Genomic DNA, 22899 nt, shown 5'->3' on the forward strand with positions numbered 1-22899 from the left:
TGGGAAAGATAGAGAGAAAGATAGAGAGACAGATAGAGAGAGAGACAGAGTGGGAAAGATAGAGAGAAAGATAGAGAGACAGATAGAGAGAGAGACAGAGTGAGACAGAGTGGGAAAGATAGAGAGAAAGATAGAGAGACAGATAGAGAGAGAGACAGAGTGAGACAGAGTGGGAAAGATAGAGAAAAAGATAGAGAGACAGATAGAGCGAGAGACAGTGAGAAAGACAGCGAGAGTAACTGTAATAGAATTTAGTAATTTTATGGTACACGTTAGTGATAGAGGAAGAACGAAGGAGTGAGAGAGAGAGAGAGAGAGAGTTAGAGAGAGAGAGAGAAATGAGAGAGAGAGAGAGATTGAGAGAGAGAAATGAGAGAGAGAGAGAGAGATGGAGAGAAGTATAAGTAATCAAGAAAAAAAAAGCGCATATTAATTTTTAATTCATGAAATGGTGGAAATAAATGAAGACGGGCAGAAATGAAACAAACAAAATAAAAATACAAATTCTTTACATAAAAAAAAACAATGCTTTTTATAAGGGAATGAACTGCACATATACAATCATATCTCTCAGTGCTGGAAAATCTATTTCCCTTTTTGTGCATCAAACCAAATCAATTAATTGCAAGTATTTAATTACTTCATTGGTTAATTTTGTTTTATTGATTCATGTTTTGTTTGGGACAATGAATAAAATTCAATAATCGCGCAATGTGTCGACAAGATCCGAGAATGGGAAGTGGGAGAAATAACGTGTACAACATTTGTAACAGACAGACAGACAGACGGACAGACGGACAGACGGAGTGAGGTTATATAAAAGAACAACAAATACAGAAAGAAAAAAAAATAAAGAAAACATGAAAGAGAAGAACTCCAAATTAAATAACTTTAGTGCAGGACTCCAGTTAAACTTCCGCCCGAGAGAGTCTTGACAAACTTTGGGCCTTTATATCGTAAGTACGCCATTGCTCATACTAGAAGCTTTCCACACATCAAAGGGGTGGACGGGCTAGGTGTGGTTGCCAGGGCGCCAAGTGGACACTTAAAAGTATAGTAAACTCCTTCCCCAGCCCCAGCCAAGCCGTTTATAACGCCTTGGGGATAAGTTTCCACCTCCATAGAATAAAGCACTGACCAATCAGTTGCCATGGTGATGTGGCGGTCACGTCACGACGCGGGCGACAACAATAAGTAGGTGTGGTACCTGGGAATGACCAGCGCTAGGGGACGACCGCAACCGTCACCTCTAATGTCGAAGTTGCCGCCGCGCAACTGGCCTTCTGAAGAGTGAATAGAGTGATGACTTGGATCACTTCAGTTTTGAACCAACGGAGCCACCGTCTCTCACCCCTCATCCTTGTTTCTCTCCCCTTTACACACACACACGCGCGCACACACACACACACACCAACTTTCACTTCATCCAACCTCTACCGTTCTTTCTGGGGGGAGGGGGAGAAAGAGAGAGAGAAAGAGAGAGAGAGAGATTATAAGATCAAAGAACGGTGGGTGTGATCTATCCCGCCCCCCTTGTTTATCCGCCCCGGGAAAGAGCCCCCCCCCCCCCGCGAAAGGGTGCCGCGGCGAAGGCTGATGCGAAGAAAGTATTACAGGACAATATTTTGACTGCTCTGAGACGCTAAACATTCAGACTTAAAAAGAGAGCGAGAGAAGAGAAAGAGGGTGAGAAGACGAGAGAGAGAGAGAGGGAGGGAGAGAGAGAGAGGGAGAGAAAACGGCTGATAGAAAGAAGGGGTGTTTGCTAGCTGGCACCGGCGTCGTGGGTATTTAACATTCTTAAAACACAGCAGTTAAAAAAAAAAGTTTACATTTAAACCGACATTATTATTTTAAAAGTCCTACTTTGACAATATTCCTATTAGTCTTTTGAGACCCTGGATTCAACATCTATGTGATAAACCGAAACCCAACTTTAAATTTGTGAATTAGCGTGGATCTATCGGTTAATGCCAGAACGCTTATCCGTTGTTCTACGTGTGCTAACTGGATTATTTTTTTGAAATAGATTAAAAATGAACAAAATGAAATGATCTGCAGGAATTAAATTTTACAAAGGTAGGCAATTTTATTTTTTGTTTATATAAACATGTTTGAAAAAAAAAAATATTTAAGAAGCGTAGCTCTGTCATTTTAGTCTACATTAGAGTCTTTGCAATAGGGGTGCTAGGGCGCGTAAGGCACCAGGGGACACCAATATTCTAGATTAACTCCATGGGTCTACTTCATATTGTTTTGTTTTGTTTTTAATTGTAAATTTTAATTTTATCTTTAATAGATAAGCAATAGCGGACTCAAACCTTCCGACTTGTATAAGACTACGAAACAAATCATTATCGGCAATTTGTTTTTGTTTGTACAATGTTTTACATGTTTTTTTGGATGTTCCTTCAGAGTAGAAAATAGTTTACTTCCTAGTTCAAACCTCCCGCAGGACGACGGGGGATGGCAGCGGGCTGGGTTTGAACCCGGGACCATCGATAAATCCAAACGACAGTCCAGCGCGCAAACCGCAAGACCAGGCAGCCAACCCAACTTGGTGTGAATGGCGTGAAGTATTATTGTTGTGAACTCTAAGAGACACCAGGGATTAATTAAGAACAGAAATAAAAAATTTAATTAAAGCAATTCAGAATAAATTGTAAACAACGCCATCAAATAATAATAATAATAATAATAATAATCTTTATTATCCGTAAGGAAATTTGTCTTACAATTTGTGCATTACACCAAACAAAAAAACATTATAACTATAAGAAACCAAAGTGTACATTCACACCAGACTCACTCATAATTTACATGTGACAAAGTTTATAACAGGTTGTTCTTATTTAATGATTTGATTGCCAAGGGAACAAAAGAGTGTTTATGTCTGTTTGTCTTTGCTATCGGTGTCTTGTATCTCTTTTGTGATGGTAAAATCACAAAATCCTGACACAAAGGATGTTGAGCTATTAAGTAAACAACTAAATATGAAAACTCTGAGTCCACCCAGCTCTAATGGGTATCTGACATTAGTTAGGGAAAAGTAAAGGCGGTTGGTCGTTGTGCTGGCCACATGACACCCTTGTTAACCGTAGGCCACAGAAACAGATGACCTTTACATCATCTGCCCTATAGACCACACTAATCGGACTAATCACTTTGTGTTTTTTGTTTTTTTTTGGTGGCGGGGGTGGGAGCGTTTGTTCTACTTTTATAAAGTTTCTATGAGGGATCAGCTGATCACAGGATGATAGACTGAATGTATTAGTATCGGTTTAACGAAGGTCAAGTAAAACTCTAAATGTTTACGTTCCTAGTAGATTCTTGAAAATTCTTGAAACCTAAATGTTTTTGGAAACAATTTGTCGTCAATATTGGATATCCATTTTTAGGGGGGCGAGATATGCTAAAGTTAGAAATAGAACAAGTATGTCATCATATAATTTTTTTTTTTCGCGATGCTTGACGGGCGGGAAATGAACCCAAGGAATAGCTGCTGTTTCTTACCGAAGCTACTCCTCGACCACATTATTCTTCCCTTCAATCTCTCAGTGTACTTCTCTCTGAGTCTTTCTTCCTCCTTCTCTATCTTTCTTTCACACACTCTCTTCTCTCATCCTCTCTCTCTTTCTTTACACACTCTCAAGCCCTCTCTTTCTCTACCTTTCTTTCACGCTCTCCCTCTTTCTCTCGATGTTTTTCTTTGTATTTCTCTGAGTCTCTTTCTGACGATTTCTCTCTCAGACAAACGTTGACGATGCTGATGTTTAAGTTTTCTGTCACTGCGATCTGCAAAATATTGCTTCATTGATCTGACAGTCTATTGATTCTCTGATCGCAAGATGATCACTTTCAGTTTAGGAGTTATATTTATATATCCTAATTATAGCGCTTTTCAATATCGAGCTTGTTTATTTTTTTTTTTCCGTGTTTATTTTTTTATTCAGTACTGAAGAGATGACATTGCCAACAACACAAAAGACACTAACATAAGTTTACGGTTTACACAACAGTTCAGGTTAAAATTGTTCATAAACTGTCCAAACTTGACGATCACTGGGTTGTCCATTGTCCTGTGTTGTAGACGAACGAAGTTTTTGGGATTCTTTCGGAAGGATCTGTCCTTGTTTCCTATGGAAGCCCAAAGGCTCCAAGAAATATAAATGGTTATTTAGTACTGAAGAGATGACATTGCCAACAACACATAAGACACTAACATAAGTTTACGGTTTACACAACAGTTCACGTTAAAATTGGTCATAAACTGTCCAAACTTCACGATCACTGGATTGTCCATTGTCCTGTGTTGTAGACGAACGAAGTTTTTGGGATTCTTTCGGAAGGATCTGTCCTTGTTTCCTATGGAAGCCCAAAGGCTCCAAGAAATATAAATGGTTATTTAGTACTGAAGAGATTACATTGCCAACAACACATAGGACACTAACATAAGTTTACGGTTTACACAACAGTTCACGTTAAAATTGGTCATAAACTGTCCAAACTTAACGATCACTGGGTTGTCCATTGTCCTGTGTTGTAGACGAACGAAGTTTTTGGGATTCTTTCGGAAGGATCTGTCATTGTTTCCTATGGAAGCCCAAAGGCTCCAAGAAATATAAATGGATATTTAGTACTGAAGAGATTACATTGCCGACGACACATAAGACACTAACATAAGTTTACGGTTTACACAACAGTTCACGTTGTTCATAAACTTGATTACTAGTTTTTACATTTGCAACCATGGGTGGATGTGGCATCCTTTGCTAATTGTTTTGGATCATTTTGAGCGTCATGTGAATAGATATAAATTTGGTAAGTAGGAAAATGCATAACTTTGGTTTGATTCTTTTGTTATATGCCACCTAGGGATACATACGACCGTTAATATTGGCCAATTTTAAATAGACTGAATAATTAAAATAATGTAGTTTCGTTCCATTGGTGTCTCTAGAGTCTAATATATCCCCATTTTACCCCCCCCCCCAACCTGGTCTAAACAATTGATTGGACCATAGCGCACAGTGGCGTAGTTAGGGTGGGGGGAGGAGGGGGAGAATTTTAAAATCCCACTGGGTGCCCCAAAATGAGCGTTTTTTTTTACAATTAAATATTACGCAAAATGCTGGGGCCTCCAAAGAGATCCAGCTCCACGATCCCCCTTTATGATGGCAATTTCCAAGCTACGCCCCTGAAAGCGCATTGAACTTATTAGAGGTGTGAACATTCCGCTAAACAAAATTTATACTAGTATAAATATTTTTCGATCACACAAATTTATTATTGTTAGTTCAAAAATTAATTGCATGATTTATTCCTAACAGTTGATGCAATTTCAAGCAACATAAGCTTTAATTTTTGTTGCTTTTTTTAGCGGCCCCCGAAAGGGGAAAAGACGCTATTAGTTTTGTGCAAAATGTCTGTCCGTCTGTCCGTCTGTCCGAATACAAGATATAACATTTTGAAAACAATTACATAAAGTAAAGACCAGGTGAGGCTCGGTAAAGCGCTTAGCTTCCAAACCGAGGGTCCCGGGTTCGAATCCTGGTGAAGACTGGGATTTTCAACTTCGGAATCCTTGGGCGCCTCTGAGTCTACCTAGCTTTAATGGGTACCTGACATTAGTTGGGGAAAAGTAAAGACGTTTGGTCGTTGTGCTGGCTACATGATACCCTCGTTAACCGTAGGCCAAAAAAAAAACAGATGAACTTTACATCATCTGCCCTATAGACCACAAGGTCTGAAGAGGGAACCAATTAGGCCAGGTTCACATCTAACTTTGCATTCACTTGCACCTATCCTTTGATCTGCAGCACCATTGGGGCACTACACAAGATCTGTCAACCTTCTTTCTCCATTCTTATCTCTCATTTGTCTTTGATAAAATTTCATTTGGATGTTCTTTCTGAAAATATTGAAGCCTGCCTGGGTGGACCACTTCGGGGGCCGATTTTAAGTTTGTGTTTCCACACAAACTGTCTTTGTAACCTTGTTTTTAGTATTATTTTTACATTTTACATTGTTATTAATACTCAATTCGCCCAGCAGTTGCAACATTGAAATAAAGTGAAACAATGTTCAATATTGCACTAGTGTGGAAATTAATTTGCGCTACTTTTATGGTGGGCTTATTTATCGGTACAATACTCTCAGACTCTGACAATTGAAGCCACCATTAAAGTTTTTATGCAAATAAAACTAACCTTCTTTACTTACATTGAATTACTCTTTAAATATACAGTATCCTTAACATTTATTATTGTGTCTTGCTTTCGAGTATTTTAAAAGAAACATTCTGTTATAAATGGCGTCAGACTTAACGACTGAGTGATGTACAGGAACTTATTTGAGTTGATTAGCTCACTTTGTGGACATAAACATTGATTAGCTCACTTTGTGGACATAAACAACAGTTACAATAGGAATTCATCTATGGCCTCCTTCAGTCGCGAAGCGACTTTGGATCGTCTTGGTGAGATGAATGCCTGGGCATTAGCTGTGGTCGGAACGATGTCGCCCACACATCAGTTCCCCCCTCTCCACGCAGCTGTATCCAAAGGAACGGCAGTGCTGAACCCAAACTGTAAGTTTGCATCGCATGTTCTGCCAGAGTGTAGCACTGGGTGCTGCAAACTGCCTTAGGGTCGCCAGCTCCTGATTTTTCCTCAGGGTTGACTCCCGAAGCCTTTCCCATGATTCCCAGGAATTCAAGCGCACCAATAAAACATGTATGTTTCTTGGAACCTTTGGGCTTCCCTAGGAAATAAAGATATATGTCCTTCCAAAAGATTCCCAATGTCAAGGACTTCGTGTACGTACATGTGTCTATGACAGAGGACAATGGACTACTTCAGGGGTTCTCAACCTGTGGGTCGCGACCCCCTTGGGGGGTCGATTAAAGATTTGCCAGGGGTCGCCTAAGACCATCGAAAATATGGATTGTTATTGTCTACTCTTCTATTTCTGTATGTGTGTGTGTGGAGGGGGGGTCGAGGCAGAGTGGGGAGTTGTACAAAGGGGTCACCGAGCTTAAAAGGTTGAGAACCGCTGGACTACTTAGTGATCGTCACTTTTAAGATTTCACGTTCTTTAAAAAAAAAAAAAGGAATTCATACTTGTCGTCTGGTAAACGCACCAACAAAGTCTATTACTTTTCTTGGAACATTTTAGCTTCCATAGAAACTAAAGACAGTTCGTTTTGAAGGCATCCCAATATCAAGGACCTCGTTCGTCCAAGTACATGTGTCTACAACAGAGGACAATGGACCTCATTCACCAATCGTAAAAACAACAGCATTTAGCCACGTGATAATATTAGTAAAACAATATAAAAAAAAAACGTATCACGTGACAGCCTTTATGGTTTGCGTATTTTGTACAGAAGAGATTGAGAACCACGTGGCTAAATGTTGTTTGTTTACGATTGGTGGTTGAGGTCCATTAACCCTAACCCTAACAAGATAAAGATCGTCAAGTTTGAACAACTTCTGGACGATATTAACCTTAATTGTTTGAAAACATGGAACTTACGGTTTTGTATTGTGTGTTCTTGGCAATGTAATTTTTTTTTTAAAGTTACAATAGGAATTCACGCCTGTCAGCTGGTAATCGCACCAACAAAAACCTTTAGCATTATGTTTCTCGGAATTTTTGGGCTTCCATAGAAACTAAAGACAGTTCCTCTCTCGAATGAATCCCAATTTCAAGGACTTCGTTTGGCGTGTATATCACATGTGTAGGTACGTGTGTCTACAACAGAGGACAATTGACGACCTAATGATCGTCAGGTTTGAACAGTTTCTGAGCTTAATTGTTGTGAAAACATGGAACTTAAAGTTTTGTCGTATGTGTTTTTTTGGCAATGTAATCTTCTACTGAATAAAACAAAAAGTATTAAAAAAATACTTTTTTAAAAGTATAGCTAGACCATTCCACTGCAGCCACTAAATGTCTCCTGATCTCACTCCAACGTTAGTTAGCGTCCATTGTTGTTTGATGACAAGATAGCAGACACAGACATATGGAGAACTGAGCCCAATTCTGTCCACTTGTAGAAGTCTCTCAACTTATGACGTAGAAATAAACTGTCATAGAAATAAAGGTTCTTTGGACCCTTCAGCCTGTACACAATAGCGCAAAACACAAGCGTCTCCCAAAGTTTGAGAATGATTGAGAATGATTGAGCAACGGCAACCAGCTATCCATGAAAACTGTGTGCTATATGCCTCGTAGAAATGTTGAGATGTAACTCAAGACAGGCACCTTCAACAATCACAAGCTCAAGCAGTTCGTATGTAAGCTGATGTAAGCGTATGTGAGATTATGCGGACCTTCACGTGTCTAGATGTAAGCATATATATGAGGACCTTCGCGTGTCTAGATGTAAAAGTATATATATAAGGACCTTCGCTTGTCTTAAAGTAAGTATATATATGAGGGCCTTCGCGTGTCTAGATGTAAGCCTTTATATGAGGACCTTCACTGTAAGCATATATATGAGGACCTTCGATTGCCTAGATAAAGACATATACATGAGGACCTTCAAGTATTTAGATGTAAGAATATAAATGAGGACCTTCCATTGTCTAGATGTAGGCATATATATGAGGACCTTCACGTATTCTGATCTTCACGTGTCTAGATTTAAGCATATATATGAGGACCTTCACGTGTCTAGATTTAAGCATATATATGAGGACCTTCACGTGTCTAGATTTAAGCATATATATGAGGATCTTCACGTGTCTAGATTAAGCGCAGGTATGAGGACCTTCACGTGTCAAAATGTGAGCACATATGAGATTATGAGGACCTTAACTTGTCTAGAGCGGGAAAATAGGACAACCGAATGGACGCATGATTTATGAATAATTTCTGAACAAGTTTGACATTTCTTGCTGTGGGACCAGTGAGACCATACCACTTGCTTTGTTTGTCTTGTGTGTTTTTGACAAAGTAAACTTTTGGAAATAGTGCATTAATCGGGAAAAAAATTATTAATACATCAATTGTTTCATCAATAAGGAATTTCCGCTTATTAATAGGAGAGACATTCTCAAACCAGTTACCTACCCAAGTAACTTTTAACAAAGCTTATATCAACTCATTCTGACTGTTTGTCTGTCTGTCTGTCTGTCTGGCAAAACTTTTGTTCACGTTATTTCTCCCACACCCAACTTTGAATCAATCTGAACTTTTGCAAAATTATTTCTTGTACACGAAAACAAAAGAATCAGTTTAAAAAATAAGAATTAGTTAATTAATTATTGGTAATAATTATTTTAATTGGTCTCGAACAAGGGAAATAAATTGTATTTCACAGGTGTGGTGGTTTAAAATTGTAATTGTCTCCCTTTATGCTTTTTTTTTTGCGTAGAGAATTAGGTCGTCGCTTAAAAGTTTGAAACTAACAATAGATAACTATAATATAAAACCTTCTTCTATTTTCATAAACACTTTGCTGGCGCAGTGGTTAGTGGGTCGGAGGTTGAGCCCTCGAGTTCGAATTCAAGTCTTACACTTTTTTTATATAAAATACATGTAAAAATGCATTTAAAAAGCGATTACGGTAACATTCAAAGAGATACCCCCCTTCTTTCTACCCCTCCCCCTTTTCTGTTTCCCTGTTGGACCTGACAACTGATAGGATCATCATCGGCCTCCTTCAGTCGTGAAAAGACTATGGTTCATCTCGAACACTTTTTCATATGGCTGTGGAGCCCTATTTTGGAGAGACATTCCCGTCCACATATATTGCATGTCAAGGTGGCTTTCGCTTTGGTGGTAGAGGAGTGTGGCACGCTTTTTTTCAAGAGTCAAAGCCCATGTTTTCTCGCTGCCCATAGCATTCTTGGTCACCGTCTCTCTCCAACTAGTGTGGTCAAGGCTATGTCTTCCCAATGGTCAGTATCAATGTTTACTGATTTTAAATCCCTTTATATCACATCATCATAGGATCATAGCGCATTTGAGAAAGCTAAAAGTATAAAATGGCTGTAAACAAAAGCAATTGGTAAAACTAATTGTAATAGCAGAGATTTAGTTTCGTTCTCTAGATGTATTACAAATTGAATTACAAGACTAGTCCAAACTCATTGGTACAATTACATTTAATATAAGCTTTTTAAAAAAAGTATTTCTGAATGTACGCTCATTATTGTCCGAATGCTTGAAAGGCCATAAATGAAGTAAGTACCTCCTTCTGACAATGCGGTATATTGGGAAGATGATGTTAAGGTCACCTGTTTCTTTGGCCAACGGTTAACGAGCAGGGTGTCACGTGGCCAGCACAACGACCAACCGACTTTACTTTCCCAACTAAAGTCAGGTACCCATTAGAGTTGGCTGGACTCAGGGGTGCCCTAAAAATCATGAAATTTAAAATCCCAGTTTTCACTGAGATTCGAACACACAACCCTCGGTTTGGAAGCCAAGCGATTAACCTCTCAGCCACCTCGATACCCCCTGTAATCCATCTCTCTCTCTCTCTGTCCCTCTCTCTCTCTCTCTTTATTGCTATTCCTCTCTCAGGCCAACGTTGCCAATTCTGTATGTGTAATGTTTCTATCACCGAGAGTCGAGCCTGAAAATATTGCTCAATTGATCTGATAGTCTATTGATCTTTTGATCACATGAGACTCCATATAAACATACGAGTCATCAATCAAACTAATTTTAGCGTCGCTTCAAACTACACTGGATAGTCTTATGAATATCCCCCCCCCCCCCCCGTTCAATTAGTTTTGTTTTGTTTTTTGTGGTATCTAAAATATTTCACACATTTTTTTTTCCTTTTTTGTTAAAATAAAATAAACAAGCAAAATAAATAATAAAAAAAAAAAAACTTTTTTAAAAATCTCATTTAAGGGATAGAAATCTGCATTTATAACCATATCTCTCAATAATAGTAGAAGTTATTTCTCTTGTTTGACATCACACACAATAATTAATTGACTAGTTGGTTAACGTTTTAATTGAATCATGTGTGATTAAGTATAACAAAAAATCAAAATAATTAATCAACAATAATTACTTAACTAATTGGTTACCTTTTTTTAAAAAATAAATTCATGTTTTGTTAGAACAATAAATTATTCATTAAAGTAATTCTCTCTTTGGGAAGAGATAGGACAGGACTTAAAATGAAGGGTTCCTGGCCCACGCATGCCTGCGGCCCGCCTGCCTGAGAGAAATATTTAATCAGAGGTCAAAGCGCCTTGCTGCTCCGATTTCCAGAAACGGATTTATTCGAGTAACAATTTATTTTATTTAGCCACATAGCACAAGTGTTACAAATGCCATGTTTGTTTGTTTGTTGTTTGTTTGACATGTTTCGGATGTTCCTTCAGAGTTGAAGATAGTTTACTTCCTAGTCCAAACCTCCCGCAGGACGACGGGGGATGGGATCGGGCAGGGTTTGAACCCGAGACCATCGATAAATCCGAACGACAGTCCAGCGCGCAAACCGCACAACCAGGCAGCCATCAAAGTTACAAATAATATAAAAATAAAACTAATTATTGACCATACAAATACATAGATTATTACATTCCAGCTCTGTCTTTTTCGTATTCTCTCTTTCTCTCTCTCTCTCTTTCTCTCTCTCTTTCTTTCTCTCTCTGACTCTCTCTCTCTCCGACATCGCCCTCTCTCTACTCAGTCTCACTCTCTGACATCCACACTCCGTACCGTTATACACAATTTCAATGCATTGTAAAATAATAATAAATATAATAATTAACGAGGGGGTGGCTGAGTGGTTAAGCGATTGGCTTCCAAACCTGGAGTCATGGGTTCGAATCTTGATGAAGACTGGAATTTTGAATTTCGAAATTTTTAGGGCGCCCTTGAGTCCACCCAACTCTAATGAACTTAGCTAGGGAAGGTAAAGGAGCTTGGTCGTTGTGCTGGTCACTTGACACCCTGCTCGTTAACCGTTGGTTAAAAAAACATGACCTTAACATAATCTTCCCTACTGATCGCATGTTCTGAAAGGAGAAGTTTACTTTTAAAAAAATAATTAACAACACTACCTCAATCATCAAAATGAAACAAAACAACTGCAGCACCTATCTGCACTCTAAACCACCAACACAGCAATACAAAATGTAGAAATAATGATGACAATAATGTAATAACTAATGTTATAACTTACAATAACGGTATCAACTCATAATAAGATTAACTCTTTCTCTCAGTAATTATTTACCACATTCTGGTGGAATCAACGTTGGTATCGTTAGTTAGGAGAGAAAGAGTTAACCTTTTAAACTATGACAGCGTTACCAAACGTTTTTCAGTAAGTTTTAAACTCAAGCTGTTCGACTACTCAGAAATACTAGGTCTTCAACAATAATATTTACAAGGCTTATATCAACTCACTCTGTTTGTCTGGCAAAAAGTGTGTGTTATTTCTCTAACACCCAATCTCGGATCAAGACATAGAGGAGTGACATGCTCCTCCGTCATTAGTGATAATGCTGCTTAAATAATTTGATCAATTTGACTAATTTGCAATCTTCTATTAAATCGAGAGGGAATTAAAGAAGGTAAGGTAAAAAAGGTTATTTTAATTGCTTTGTTTCATTTCTGCCTTAAGCTGAGAAGGTGTCGCAGCAATATGTTGCAGGTGGTCTTATGCTCGGTGCGAGTTTTGATGCGTAAAATTTGTCTGTCGTAATGTTGATTTTTTTTTTCACAAGTCGTAATTTCATTTCTCTTCGTTCCACCTAGAAAGACCATCTGCAACATATTGCTGCGACACCTCCGGGCTAAGCGCAAAAATAAAACTGAGTTTTAAGAAACATTTTTTTACATTTTATACTGAAGATATCTAGCCTCGCTTTGGGAAACAGAAGCAGACGTGAGGGTATCTAGCCTCGCTTTGGGAAACAGAAACAGACGAGCGTTGTTCTGGACACACAACACTCTTGTCTTACGTGGCCTTGAAGTGAAATGAACCATCTTATAGGATCTCTCTAAGTCATTCCACATAGTTCATCACCCAATATATTTTTTTGACATCTCTGGTCCATTACTTCAATGGATTAAGGATTTACTCAAAGGTAGAACGCAAACTGTAATTGTAAATGACTCCCAGGAAACTCAGATGACTCTAAAAAAATACAATAATTTATATCGATTTTTCCATCCTACCTGCCATATTGTTTTCAAAATAAATTACTTAATTATTACAAATAAAAACTATTTATTTATGGTAAGCCAGTTTTGCATATGAAAAAAATAAAAAATACCTAAGTGTTATAATAAATGAAAAGTTACCATGGAACCCCATATTTTGTCAAAAGGACATCCCTATGGCGTATCAGCGAACTCTGATATCAGTTGGGATTCGAACTCGCGCCCTTGATAGCTGGTCTGGCGGTTTATGCCACTAAGACCCAAATCACACAAAAAGTCCTATTTAACATCGGTTACAATAAAATAAGAATATGCTTCCTCAAGAAAACATTAAAAAAAACACTAGAACAGACGCATAATATAGCCGTGAGATTTATAACCAATTTTACCATCACTAAATTTAGATACACTCAGAAGACTAAAAATTAGAGCAGAATTAACACACCAAACACTGAACCATAACTTACCAATACAAAAACATAGCCTAATAAAAAGCACACACACACACACACACACACAAACACAAATAATTAATTTTTCCAATGGTAGGACAATGTCCTATAAATGCTCTTTAAGTAGGACTTTTAGGAGAAAATGTTTTATAATGTTTCGGGTGTTCCTTCAGATTAGAAAATTTCCCCATCCTAACCATAACTTCTCGCATGACAGCAGGTGATGGTGGAGGTACGGGTTCGAACCCGAGACCATTGAACGACAGTCCAGAGCGCAGACATCACGACCACGAGTAGGACGTAACGATTTTCTTCTTTTAATGAACGTCTGTGACTTATAAGATAAGAAAATAAGGGCCCTTGGTCTCACTATTCATGTTTAGTTATTATTATTCGAAAATGAATTAGATCTTTCATTCCCTGGCACAGCTAGGGTCGAGATGCGTTAAAGAGAAACAAATTTCTTGTAGTCACCTCAACATAGTCCATTGAGAAATTTTTGGATGGTACGGCAATACTGCACTTCGATGGGAATATTATAGGATATAAGGACCGTCTTAGGAATGCTTAGGCTTCGAATGCATCCGTGGTTACTTCCTGAATCATATATTATTGATATTTTATTACCTTTACATTTTATTTTGTATTAATTGTAACTTTACTGATTTTAACTTTCGTAAATAATCTTGTAATTATTTGCCAACAGAAAAAAGTTAGGAAAGGTCTGTAAAAAAAAAAAATCATCTTATTCTAGTAACCTGTCGCTAGATTTAATATAATCTCTTTCTAATCATTTGACATGAACAGTGGCGTACCGAGGGGTGGACGCAAGGAGTTGTCGTAAAAATACTGGAGGCGTGGTTTAGATGTACAGGAGGAGGAGCGTAGAGTACAACAGGAAATTTTACCCTATGCTAAGTTGTTTGTGTGAGATCCAGTGTTTATCAGCTTAATGCTGGATCTCGGATCGTTTAATTGGTATTGTTTTAGAGTAAAGATTTGAACCCCACTGCATTAGCCTTGCCCTACCTAGGAAGCACCACTATCTAGTAAAAGCTCATGCCAGCCTAAATCTCTGCTAGAAGCGCCAACAGCCACAAATACGTAGCGCAAATTGAGTGACTTTAACCATGATGTCCGTACTTTTTATCGTTCGGTGTTTATCCCTTGATCTGGGTTTTTCTCTCAGCCGTATTTTTAATGTGTTTTATTCAAGATGAAAGACACTGTTTTCGAGGCTGCATCTGTGTGTAAGATAGAAAAGGGGGACCTCAATAGCCTTCTATACTGCGCCAATGACTTAGAAAAAAATAAACAACGAAATAGTTATACAGCCCACCAAGGGTGATAACTCCCCGCGAGAGATGAAGATAATAGAATAACATCCCCTGTCTCTTTGTCCTATTGTTGATGACAGCGGGTTAATCCCGTAGTCTTGTAGACATACACCATATGACTTCACGGATTTTCAAACGGAAATACAGCCTCAGGCGCCCGTCACCAACACCAAATTATACTATCGGGGGGCCCAAAACTGTATGAGGAAGAGGTTACAAACAGGCGGTGAGCTATGAGGTGGAGGGTGTTTGGAGGGGGGTGTCGGTGGGAGGAGTATCCAATTAAGAAATAAAAAGGGGGAACCTGTAAGGTATGTGATTTGTTCCCCGCCCCCTCTGACCGGCCAAGCTTTGACAACAAGACCTTAATAAGCTCTTTTCAGCGCCCCAATAGCCCCGGCGATCTAAGACTCAGGGCTATGCACTAGCAGGACCTAGGAGTCTTCATTTCCACTCCAAGCTGTGGGGGCGCCATTGATTCCCCCGCGACACGGGCTCGAGAGATCAAAGGGAGAGAACAAGTGAAAGAAAAGAGGGAGGTAAATGAAACGGATTTTCTCCCTTACGGCACTTCAGAGACGGGCTGGGATAATGGCGCCCTCCTTTCTCACCCACACACGCGCATATTCTAGCGCCCCTCCTTCTCGGCGCAACCCTTTTTTTTCTTCTTCTTCCCATCTATCGTACTAGATAAATACCGCAAAGCGCCTTTCGCCAGCCATTGAAAGAGAAGGGGGAGTGAAAACAAACAAGTGATATTGCATTTGGGGTGGGGAGCCGCGAAAATTTGTAGGGGGCAAAAAAAAAAGGGGGGGGGGGTGGCGGTTGGAGAATAGAGAGTTGATAGACTCGGTGCGCGGTAGTTCATTATTTGATTTCTGCACCTTTTATCTGGGATTTACTGAAAGACGATTAGAAAAGGAGGGTTGGTGTTGGGGGGGGGGGAGTAGGAAGTGACGTCAGTCATGTTGGTCCCATAAAGTGACGTAACCAAAAAAAAAAATAATGCTTTAGCGAGTTCGTATGCAGATTTGAGCGTGTTTTATGACACGCCTTTTTTTGTCGTTTTGATTTTGCTTACATTTTATTCCGAGAAGGTGTCGCGGGGCGGTAAAAACGGACGATCTTTTGCCAGATGTGAGTCGCAACGCAGCGTGAGACAGACTGATAGTGTGGATGTTATTCTAGCAATTTATCATTTAAAAAAGTAAAGTTCAACGTGTTGGCTGGCTAGCTAGCTAGTGAAATGGTCGCTGAGTATCTGAGAGATGCATCAACTGACTCTACCAGTTCCATTGTCTGGTCTTTCTAGAAGCAACATATTATGTGGGGCGTGCTATAATTTAATGTAACATGAAACGTTTATTGGCAGCGCGGTGGCTGAGTGGTTTGCGCTTGACTTTCAAACCGGAAAGTCCCTGGTTCGAATCCTGGTGATGCCTGATTGTTATGGGATCTGTAGGGCCCATTTGCCTACCTGTCATTAGCTAGTAAAAGCTAAGGTGGTTGATCATTGTCCTGGCCACATGACACACTCGTTAACTGTGGGCCACCGAAACAGACGGCCTTTACATCATCTTTCCTAGGCCGAAAGGGTATCCTTCTCCAGTGTGATCTGGCGGATTGTCTTGAAAGACTGAACTTGTACAAAAAATCACCACAAACATTGTAGAGTTAGAGGATTGAAGAACAGTTTCTTTGCTGTTGATGTTAAGAGTTACAAGCGGATGCTTTATAAAGAAAGCATGAGATTTGTTTGCAGGCTTCGGAGGATTGTTTAGGCATCGGTCAGTAAGACAATTTAACTGTTTTTTTTTTTTTTTTTTTTTTTGGGGGGGGGTTTGGTGTACTTGGGTAGTAGTTTACTAGTGCTGTAGCCGCCAGTACAAGTGCTCGCCTTTCTACTTTGTGGCTGATTTGAAAAGATACATTTGAAAAAGTTTACTGTTAGCAATGAAACCCCGGACTGCATGCAGCTTTGTCACTAATTTACATAACAACAAAATAACAAAATAACATGCCATTGGATTAATATTTAATGTAAGAAAAAATAGTTTTGGACACTCATTTGGGAGAACCACCTCCAGTAGGGGCCCGGGGGTGACTTTTAAATTTGCCTCCCCCCCCTCTCCTAACTACGCCACTGACTTTTGGCTACAACTATAACATTATGTAACATCTCTGCCCACTTCTGTCACCAAATGTTCTATTAGTTTTTTGTCACATCACAAAACCTAGTGAAACTCACCCTCCCCCCCAAATAAAGAAAAAATTCCCACCACACACACACACACATTTCAAGCCAAACCATAGTCTTAGAAATAACAACAAAAAAAAGTGAAGAAAAGTTAAAAATATGAAACCGGACAGAAAAAAAGGGAAGAAAAAAAGAAAGGTGAACCCCGTGCAAATACTAGCAGTACTAGGATAGTTGGCGCATAAAGCGGAAATGTAACTCCGAGGCATTTTCTTTTTTTATATTATATCGTAAGGGAGACAAGCAAGTTGAAAGGATAAGCAGAAGAAAAGGAGGAGTGACAAGGGCGAGCATCAAACACAAAGAAGAGTGTCGGCTGTCCTAGTGCTGATTTGTATTTGTTTAGAGAGCAAGAGATGAGTTAGGACTGAAAGGCGGACTTATATGGACGTCTAAGGAGATTATCACATGTAGTTAAAAGAAACTTAAAGGCGATGTCTGCAGGCGAGGAAATAAAAACTTCAATAGCCTCCTAAGAGTATAACAATATCAATTGTAATTGAAAAAAAAAAGTTACTCCCTTTCAAACCTTGTGATCTATGGAGTAGATGATGTCATCTGTTTTTGTGGCCCACGATTAACGAGGGTGTCATGTGGCCAGCACAACGACCAACCGCCTTTACTTGTCCCCAACTTATGCCAGGTACACATTAGTGTTTGGTGGACTAAGGATTCCAAAATTAAAAAGCAGTCTTCACCAGGATTTGAACCCAGGGGCCTCCAGTTTGCAAGCCAAGCACTTAACCACTCAGCCACCGCACCTCCTACTGTTATTGTATTGTGTAGAAAACTATCTCTTTATGAGAAAGATTCTCGAACACATGTTTTCAATATGAGTGATGCCCAAACTATGGCCTTGCGAGTCATATCCGGCACGGGGAGTATCTGAGCTGCACTAAGAGTTGAAGATAATCTACTTCCTAGTTCATACCTCCCACGGACTAAGATGGCAGCGTGCAGGGTATGAACCCGGAACTATTGAGACGACGGAACAGCCCAGCGCGCATACCGCACGACCAGACAGCCATCCTCCCATTGTGTTTTCTTACACCGCTAAAGAGTTGACCAGCTGAGACAAGTGGGCACGGTGTATCATTTTATTGGCCACACAACGCCACTGCTACATTTTGGTCTCTGCTACATTTTGGTCTCTGCTACATTTTGGTCTCAGCTACATTTTGGTCTCCTTAACGGTTGAAATTTCGTGTAATCAATTCGTTCAATACTATTTTGAACTTTGCGATACTATGCGACATTTCTTATTAATTTCATTATTGTCTAAAGAGAAATTAAAAGCATTCTCACAATTACGTATAGATAAGTTAATTAGCTAGATTAACTATAGCTCGTTACTTTTAGCAGAATTATTTATAGCTACTTAATTTAAAGGTAAACTACTAATATAAACTCGTTTTATTTCCAGTTTAGTAAGAGCATATCCTCCCTAGAAAGCAGACGATTATGACGTCATTCTGTTTTGACACCTACGGAATGACGGTATTTGGATTCAAACCCCAGCAATTGTTTTCACAATCTTAAGCGTTTACGGCATGTGTAGTCAACAGTCATACTGATGGAAATACATAAATGTATAGCTCTAATAATAAATTCAAGGCTTAAAAAAATAAATCTAGTTATTGGATTTTCCATTTTCTATTTTCAGATAACGTGAAAAGATCTCAGAATGCAAGCGATTCTACCACCGCCTAGTCCAGCTATACACAGACCTGTCCCAACTTTATTCCAGCCTTTTCTGCATCCTGATTATCACAAATCAGCTCAGTTATCTTCTAGCAATGACATCTATCAGTCCTTGCCACGCCTACATAATAAGTTCTCTTCTAGTAATGACGTCTATCAGGCTTTGCCACGCCCACATAATTTATCCTCCGCCCCTAGCATGCCGAGACGAGAAATCGCTGAGGTGAACAAAATGTACGCGCCCACCCATCTGAGGCCTTCGCTCCTCCCCCAGCAGGATCTTGACAGGATGGTGATGCAGAGACTGCATGAGCAGGCCATACGAACGTCAGCGCTGCAGCAGAAGATCATGTCTACCGGAGCCCCGGTCGCACCGCCATGCATTGACTTGATGCCTTCGAGACTCATCCACCCTACCAGCATGTCAGCTGACAATGTCCAAGCCGGTTCCATTCCGCTTCAGCGTCACCAGCAGTTGCCCCACCAGGAACTTTATATGCACGAGCAGCATCAGAAGAACTCGCTGTTTGGCCAAGCTATGAAACCGCAAGGTGCTCTTAACTTAATGGGATTGCCTCATGGCCTGCCCCCGCCTCAAATTCCTATGAGCCCATCTACCTCGGCGCCCCACACACATTCTTTAAAAACGCCCCTTTCAACGCTGTCTCTTCCACGTTCACCTCTGCCGCCCCCGTCGCCCACACTTCCCGTGTCCCGACCTGCCCTTCCAGCCACCAACCTTCCAACGCCGCCCCAGACATCCGAGAAAGTCGAACACCACTGGTGGAGCATCCAGAACCAGCACAGCATAGGCGTTCCCTACACGAGTTCACCAAGGGTCATGGCCTCACCACGAATGATCTACGGGCATGTCGACCATAGACTCCACCCATACTTACCGCCTCCCATGGCGTCAATATGCGGCGACACGGTTCTAGCGGATCGCCCGTCTCCGAGAAGATGCAGACGGTGCCGGTGCCCCAACTGCGTGAAGAGCTCCACCCAGCCGAACTCGTCCCCGACCAAGCGACGCATTCACGTGTGCCATTACCCAGGCTGTGGTAAGGAGTACGGGAAGACATCCCACCTGAAAGCGCATCTCCGTGGGCACGCGGGAGAGCGACCATTCGTCTGCCGCTGGCTGTACTGCCAGAAGCGCTTCACCAGGTCGGACGAGCTGCAGCGACACCTCAGGACGCACACGGGGGAGAAAAACTTTCAGTGCAACGACTGCGGGAAGCGGTTCATGAGGAGCGATCACCTCAGCAAGCACGCCAAGACCCACGAGATCAAGAAGGAGAAAGGCTCCGAGGACAGCAACGAGGAGTCGGAGCAGAGGGGCGAGTACGACAACTTTCAGGACAGCGGGGACGAGAGTGAGGACATTGAAGAAGACATTGACGTGGGGTTCGAATACAGAGAGGACATCAATCTCCAGTGCACGTCACCGAGTGACCAGTCTAGCGGATCAGATGCGAGCGACGACGATGCTATTAGCAGACGACACCTAGAAAGACACTATAACCTTTGACCTTCGAGCACATAGTAATGGTGCTATTAGCAGACGACGTTTAGAAATTCGCTATAACCTTTGACCTTTGAACTCAGTCAACGATGCTAATAGCAGACGACACTATAGATACACTATAATCTCTGATCTCAGCGATTCCAGTAGCAGACGACATTGTGAGAACCACTACAACTTCTCAACAACATTTTCTTTGGCAACTTTGAAATGACGAACTGCCACACCGGCAATAATAATCGACATGAAAACAAAATTCTGGCCAACAATTTCAATCAATTTATTACGTTGGTTTTTTTTTTTCAATAAAAGATCCTTGAAAGGAATAGAAATTAACATAATATATATTAAAAACGCAACTAGACACGTCACCAAAGGTTAAAGTGAAATCTTGCGACATTGTCATAAAGTTATGACAGAAACTAAACACTATGTCGAACAATAATTAAGAGTGTCAAAAACTTGGCCAATTGTGCCAAGCTAAAAAAAATCAACGACTTCTCTAGCTGTGGAACTTACGGCAAGGCTTTCTAATGCTCCTTTACAAATTGTGAAGATTTCATTACAAATTGTGAAGATTTCATTACAAATTGTGAAGATTTCATTACAAATGTGATTGACATATCGCAAGGAAGAAATTATTTGATTTTATTTCACCTTACCCCCTTGACAACACATTTCAAATTGACAAATATTCACTCTCTATTTTATTTGTTGCATAAAATGTACATCTCAAGGAAGATTTATTTTATTGTACACTGTGATATTTATTTATTGTACATAATCTATTTATAGAACGCTGGCAGACGACAACAACTAGAAATTATACTGAGTGCGCATGTCACACATGCTCAGAGACTTTTGATTCATGCAGACAAATAAACATTTTCATGATAAATAATCTCAAGGACGCAAAAATTGAGCTTCAGTGTTGCCAACTAAACATAAAAAAAAAAAAGAATTAAAATTGAAAATAACGTAGAAATTTTGATTCTCCGATGTTAAATAATAATAGTAATAATAATAATAATAATAAATGTATACCTTTTTTTAACAAAAAATATTTTATCAACACTTAATTCTGTACACCGGTTACACCAAACTGTTGGCTACTTATACTTTCTCCACCGTAGATGAAAATCTCTAATATCAAAAAAGTGGTTTGAGTGCTGGGACAAGTCCCAAAAAGCCCGTGGAGTCTGGGAGCGCATGAGGCGCCCTGACCGCACTTCCTCATGGTGGAGGCTGTCCAGGAATGAGCAAGCTATTATAGCACAGTGCAAGACAGGCCATTGTCCTGTTGGCTCATATTTCTCGCGGCTATGGCCAAATTTTGATTCACAAGACAGCAGGGTTTCTGTCCAGGGCTTTTGCAAGAGAGGATTTGAGCCCCTCAAGCCCTTACCCAAATGGAGTTTGATGATGAATATCAAAAAGAAAATGTGGGTAAAGTTCATTGAACGTCTGACTGCATCTATAGCTAGCAGTTAACGAGGCCAGCACAACGGCCAGCCACATTTGATCAGATTTAATGTAATGTTTATTTTGCTCTGGTAGATATATTTATGCTTTTAATACCCCCCCCCCCAAAATCAGTGGCGTAGTTAGGGTGGGGGAGGAGGGGGGAGAATTTGAAAATTTTAATGTAATGTTTATTTTGCTCTGGTAGATATATTTATGCTTTTAATACCCCCCCCATCAGTGGCGTAGCTAGGGTGGGGGAGGAGGGGGGAGAATTTGAAAATTCCCCCGGGCCCCCACTTGAGGGGGGCCCCAAATTAGTGTTTTTTTACAGAAAAAAAATAAATATTACGCAAAATGCAGGGGTCTCCAAAGAGGTAAAGCCCCCGGGACCCCAAATGATGGAAAATGCCTAGCTACGTCCCTGTCCCACATCAACAAATAGCTGCTTACAGTAGAGAATTATAGCCATAGAGAATTCAAACTTGAAATATTGACCTCATAGATAAACATTTTGCCATCTGGCCACCACGCCAGGCCGTCAATCGTATGGTTAAAAAAAAACTTTGCTTTCAATTACAAAAGATCATTAGATGCTCAGTATTGTTTATTTCATGTGTAGGGCTAGCGCCAAGGTAACTAATGTAAACAATGACACAGGAAGTTCATTTCTTCACCAAGAAGTCTGGGATTTAACGTAGACCATTGTATAGTATTAATATAATATTAACTGTGCTTATATGCTTTCATATTTTTCTTATCTATATTTATACATGAAGTCAACTATTGTTTATTGAATATAAGTGAATTAAAAAGACAAAGTATTTTCTAAATAATATAATCTGTTACGTTTATTTTTTTTCTGTTAATTTTGTTTTTCTTACACAAATTCAAACCAACGACCACATAATAATAGATAAGAGATTAACTTCAATAATAAGGCGAGGCCCTTTTAAAAATATATATCAATGTGGTATTATTGATTCCTCTATTTCCGTAGCTTACTCTACGGTTAACGAG

General features: G+C 39.9%; 1 protein-coding gene across 1 annotated transcript; it reads left to right on the top strand.

Annotated features, from left to right (window-relative positions):
- Positions 1 to 1653: 1653 nt before the first annotated feature.
- LOC106051160 (transcription factor Sp5-like) lies at positions 1654 to 21379 on the top strand. The gene is made up of 2 exons (XM_056013370.1): positions 1654 to 2079; positions 18856 to 21379. Exon 2 carries the CDS (start codon positions 18877 to 18879, stop codon positions 20422 to 20424), a length of 1548 nt encoding a protein of 515 aa, XP_055869345.1. The 5' UTR covers positions 1654 to 2079; positions 18856 to 18876; the 3' UTR covers positions 20425 to 21379.
- The last annotated feature ends 1520 nt before the right edge of the window (positions 21380 to 22899 follow it).

This window comes from Biomphalaria glabrata, chromosome 16 (genome assembly GCF_947242115.1).
Source record: "Biomphalaria glabrata chromosome 16, xgBioGlab47.1, whole genome shotgun sequence".
NCBI lineage: Eukaryota > Metazoa > Mollusca > Gastropoda > Planorbidae > Biomphalaria > Biomphalaria glabrata.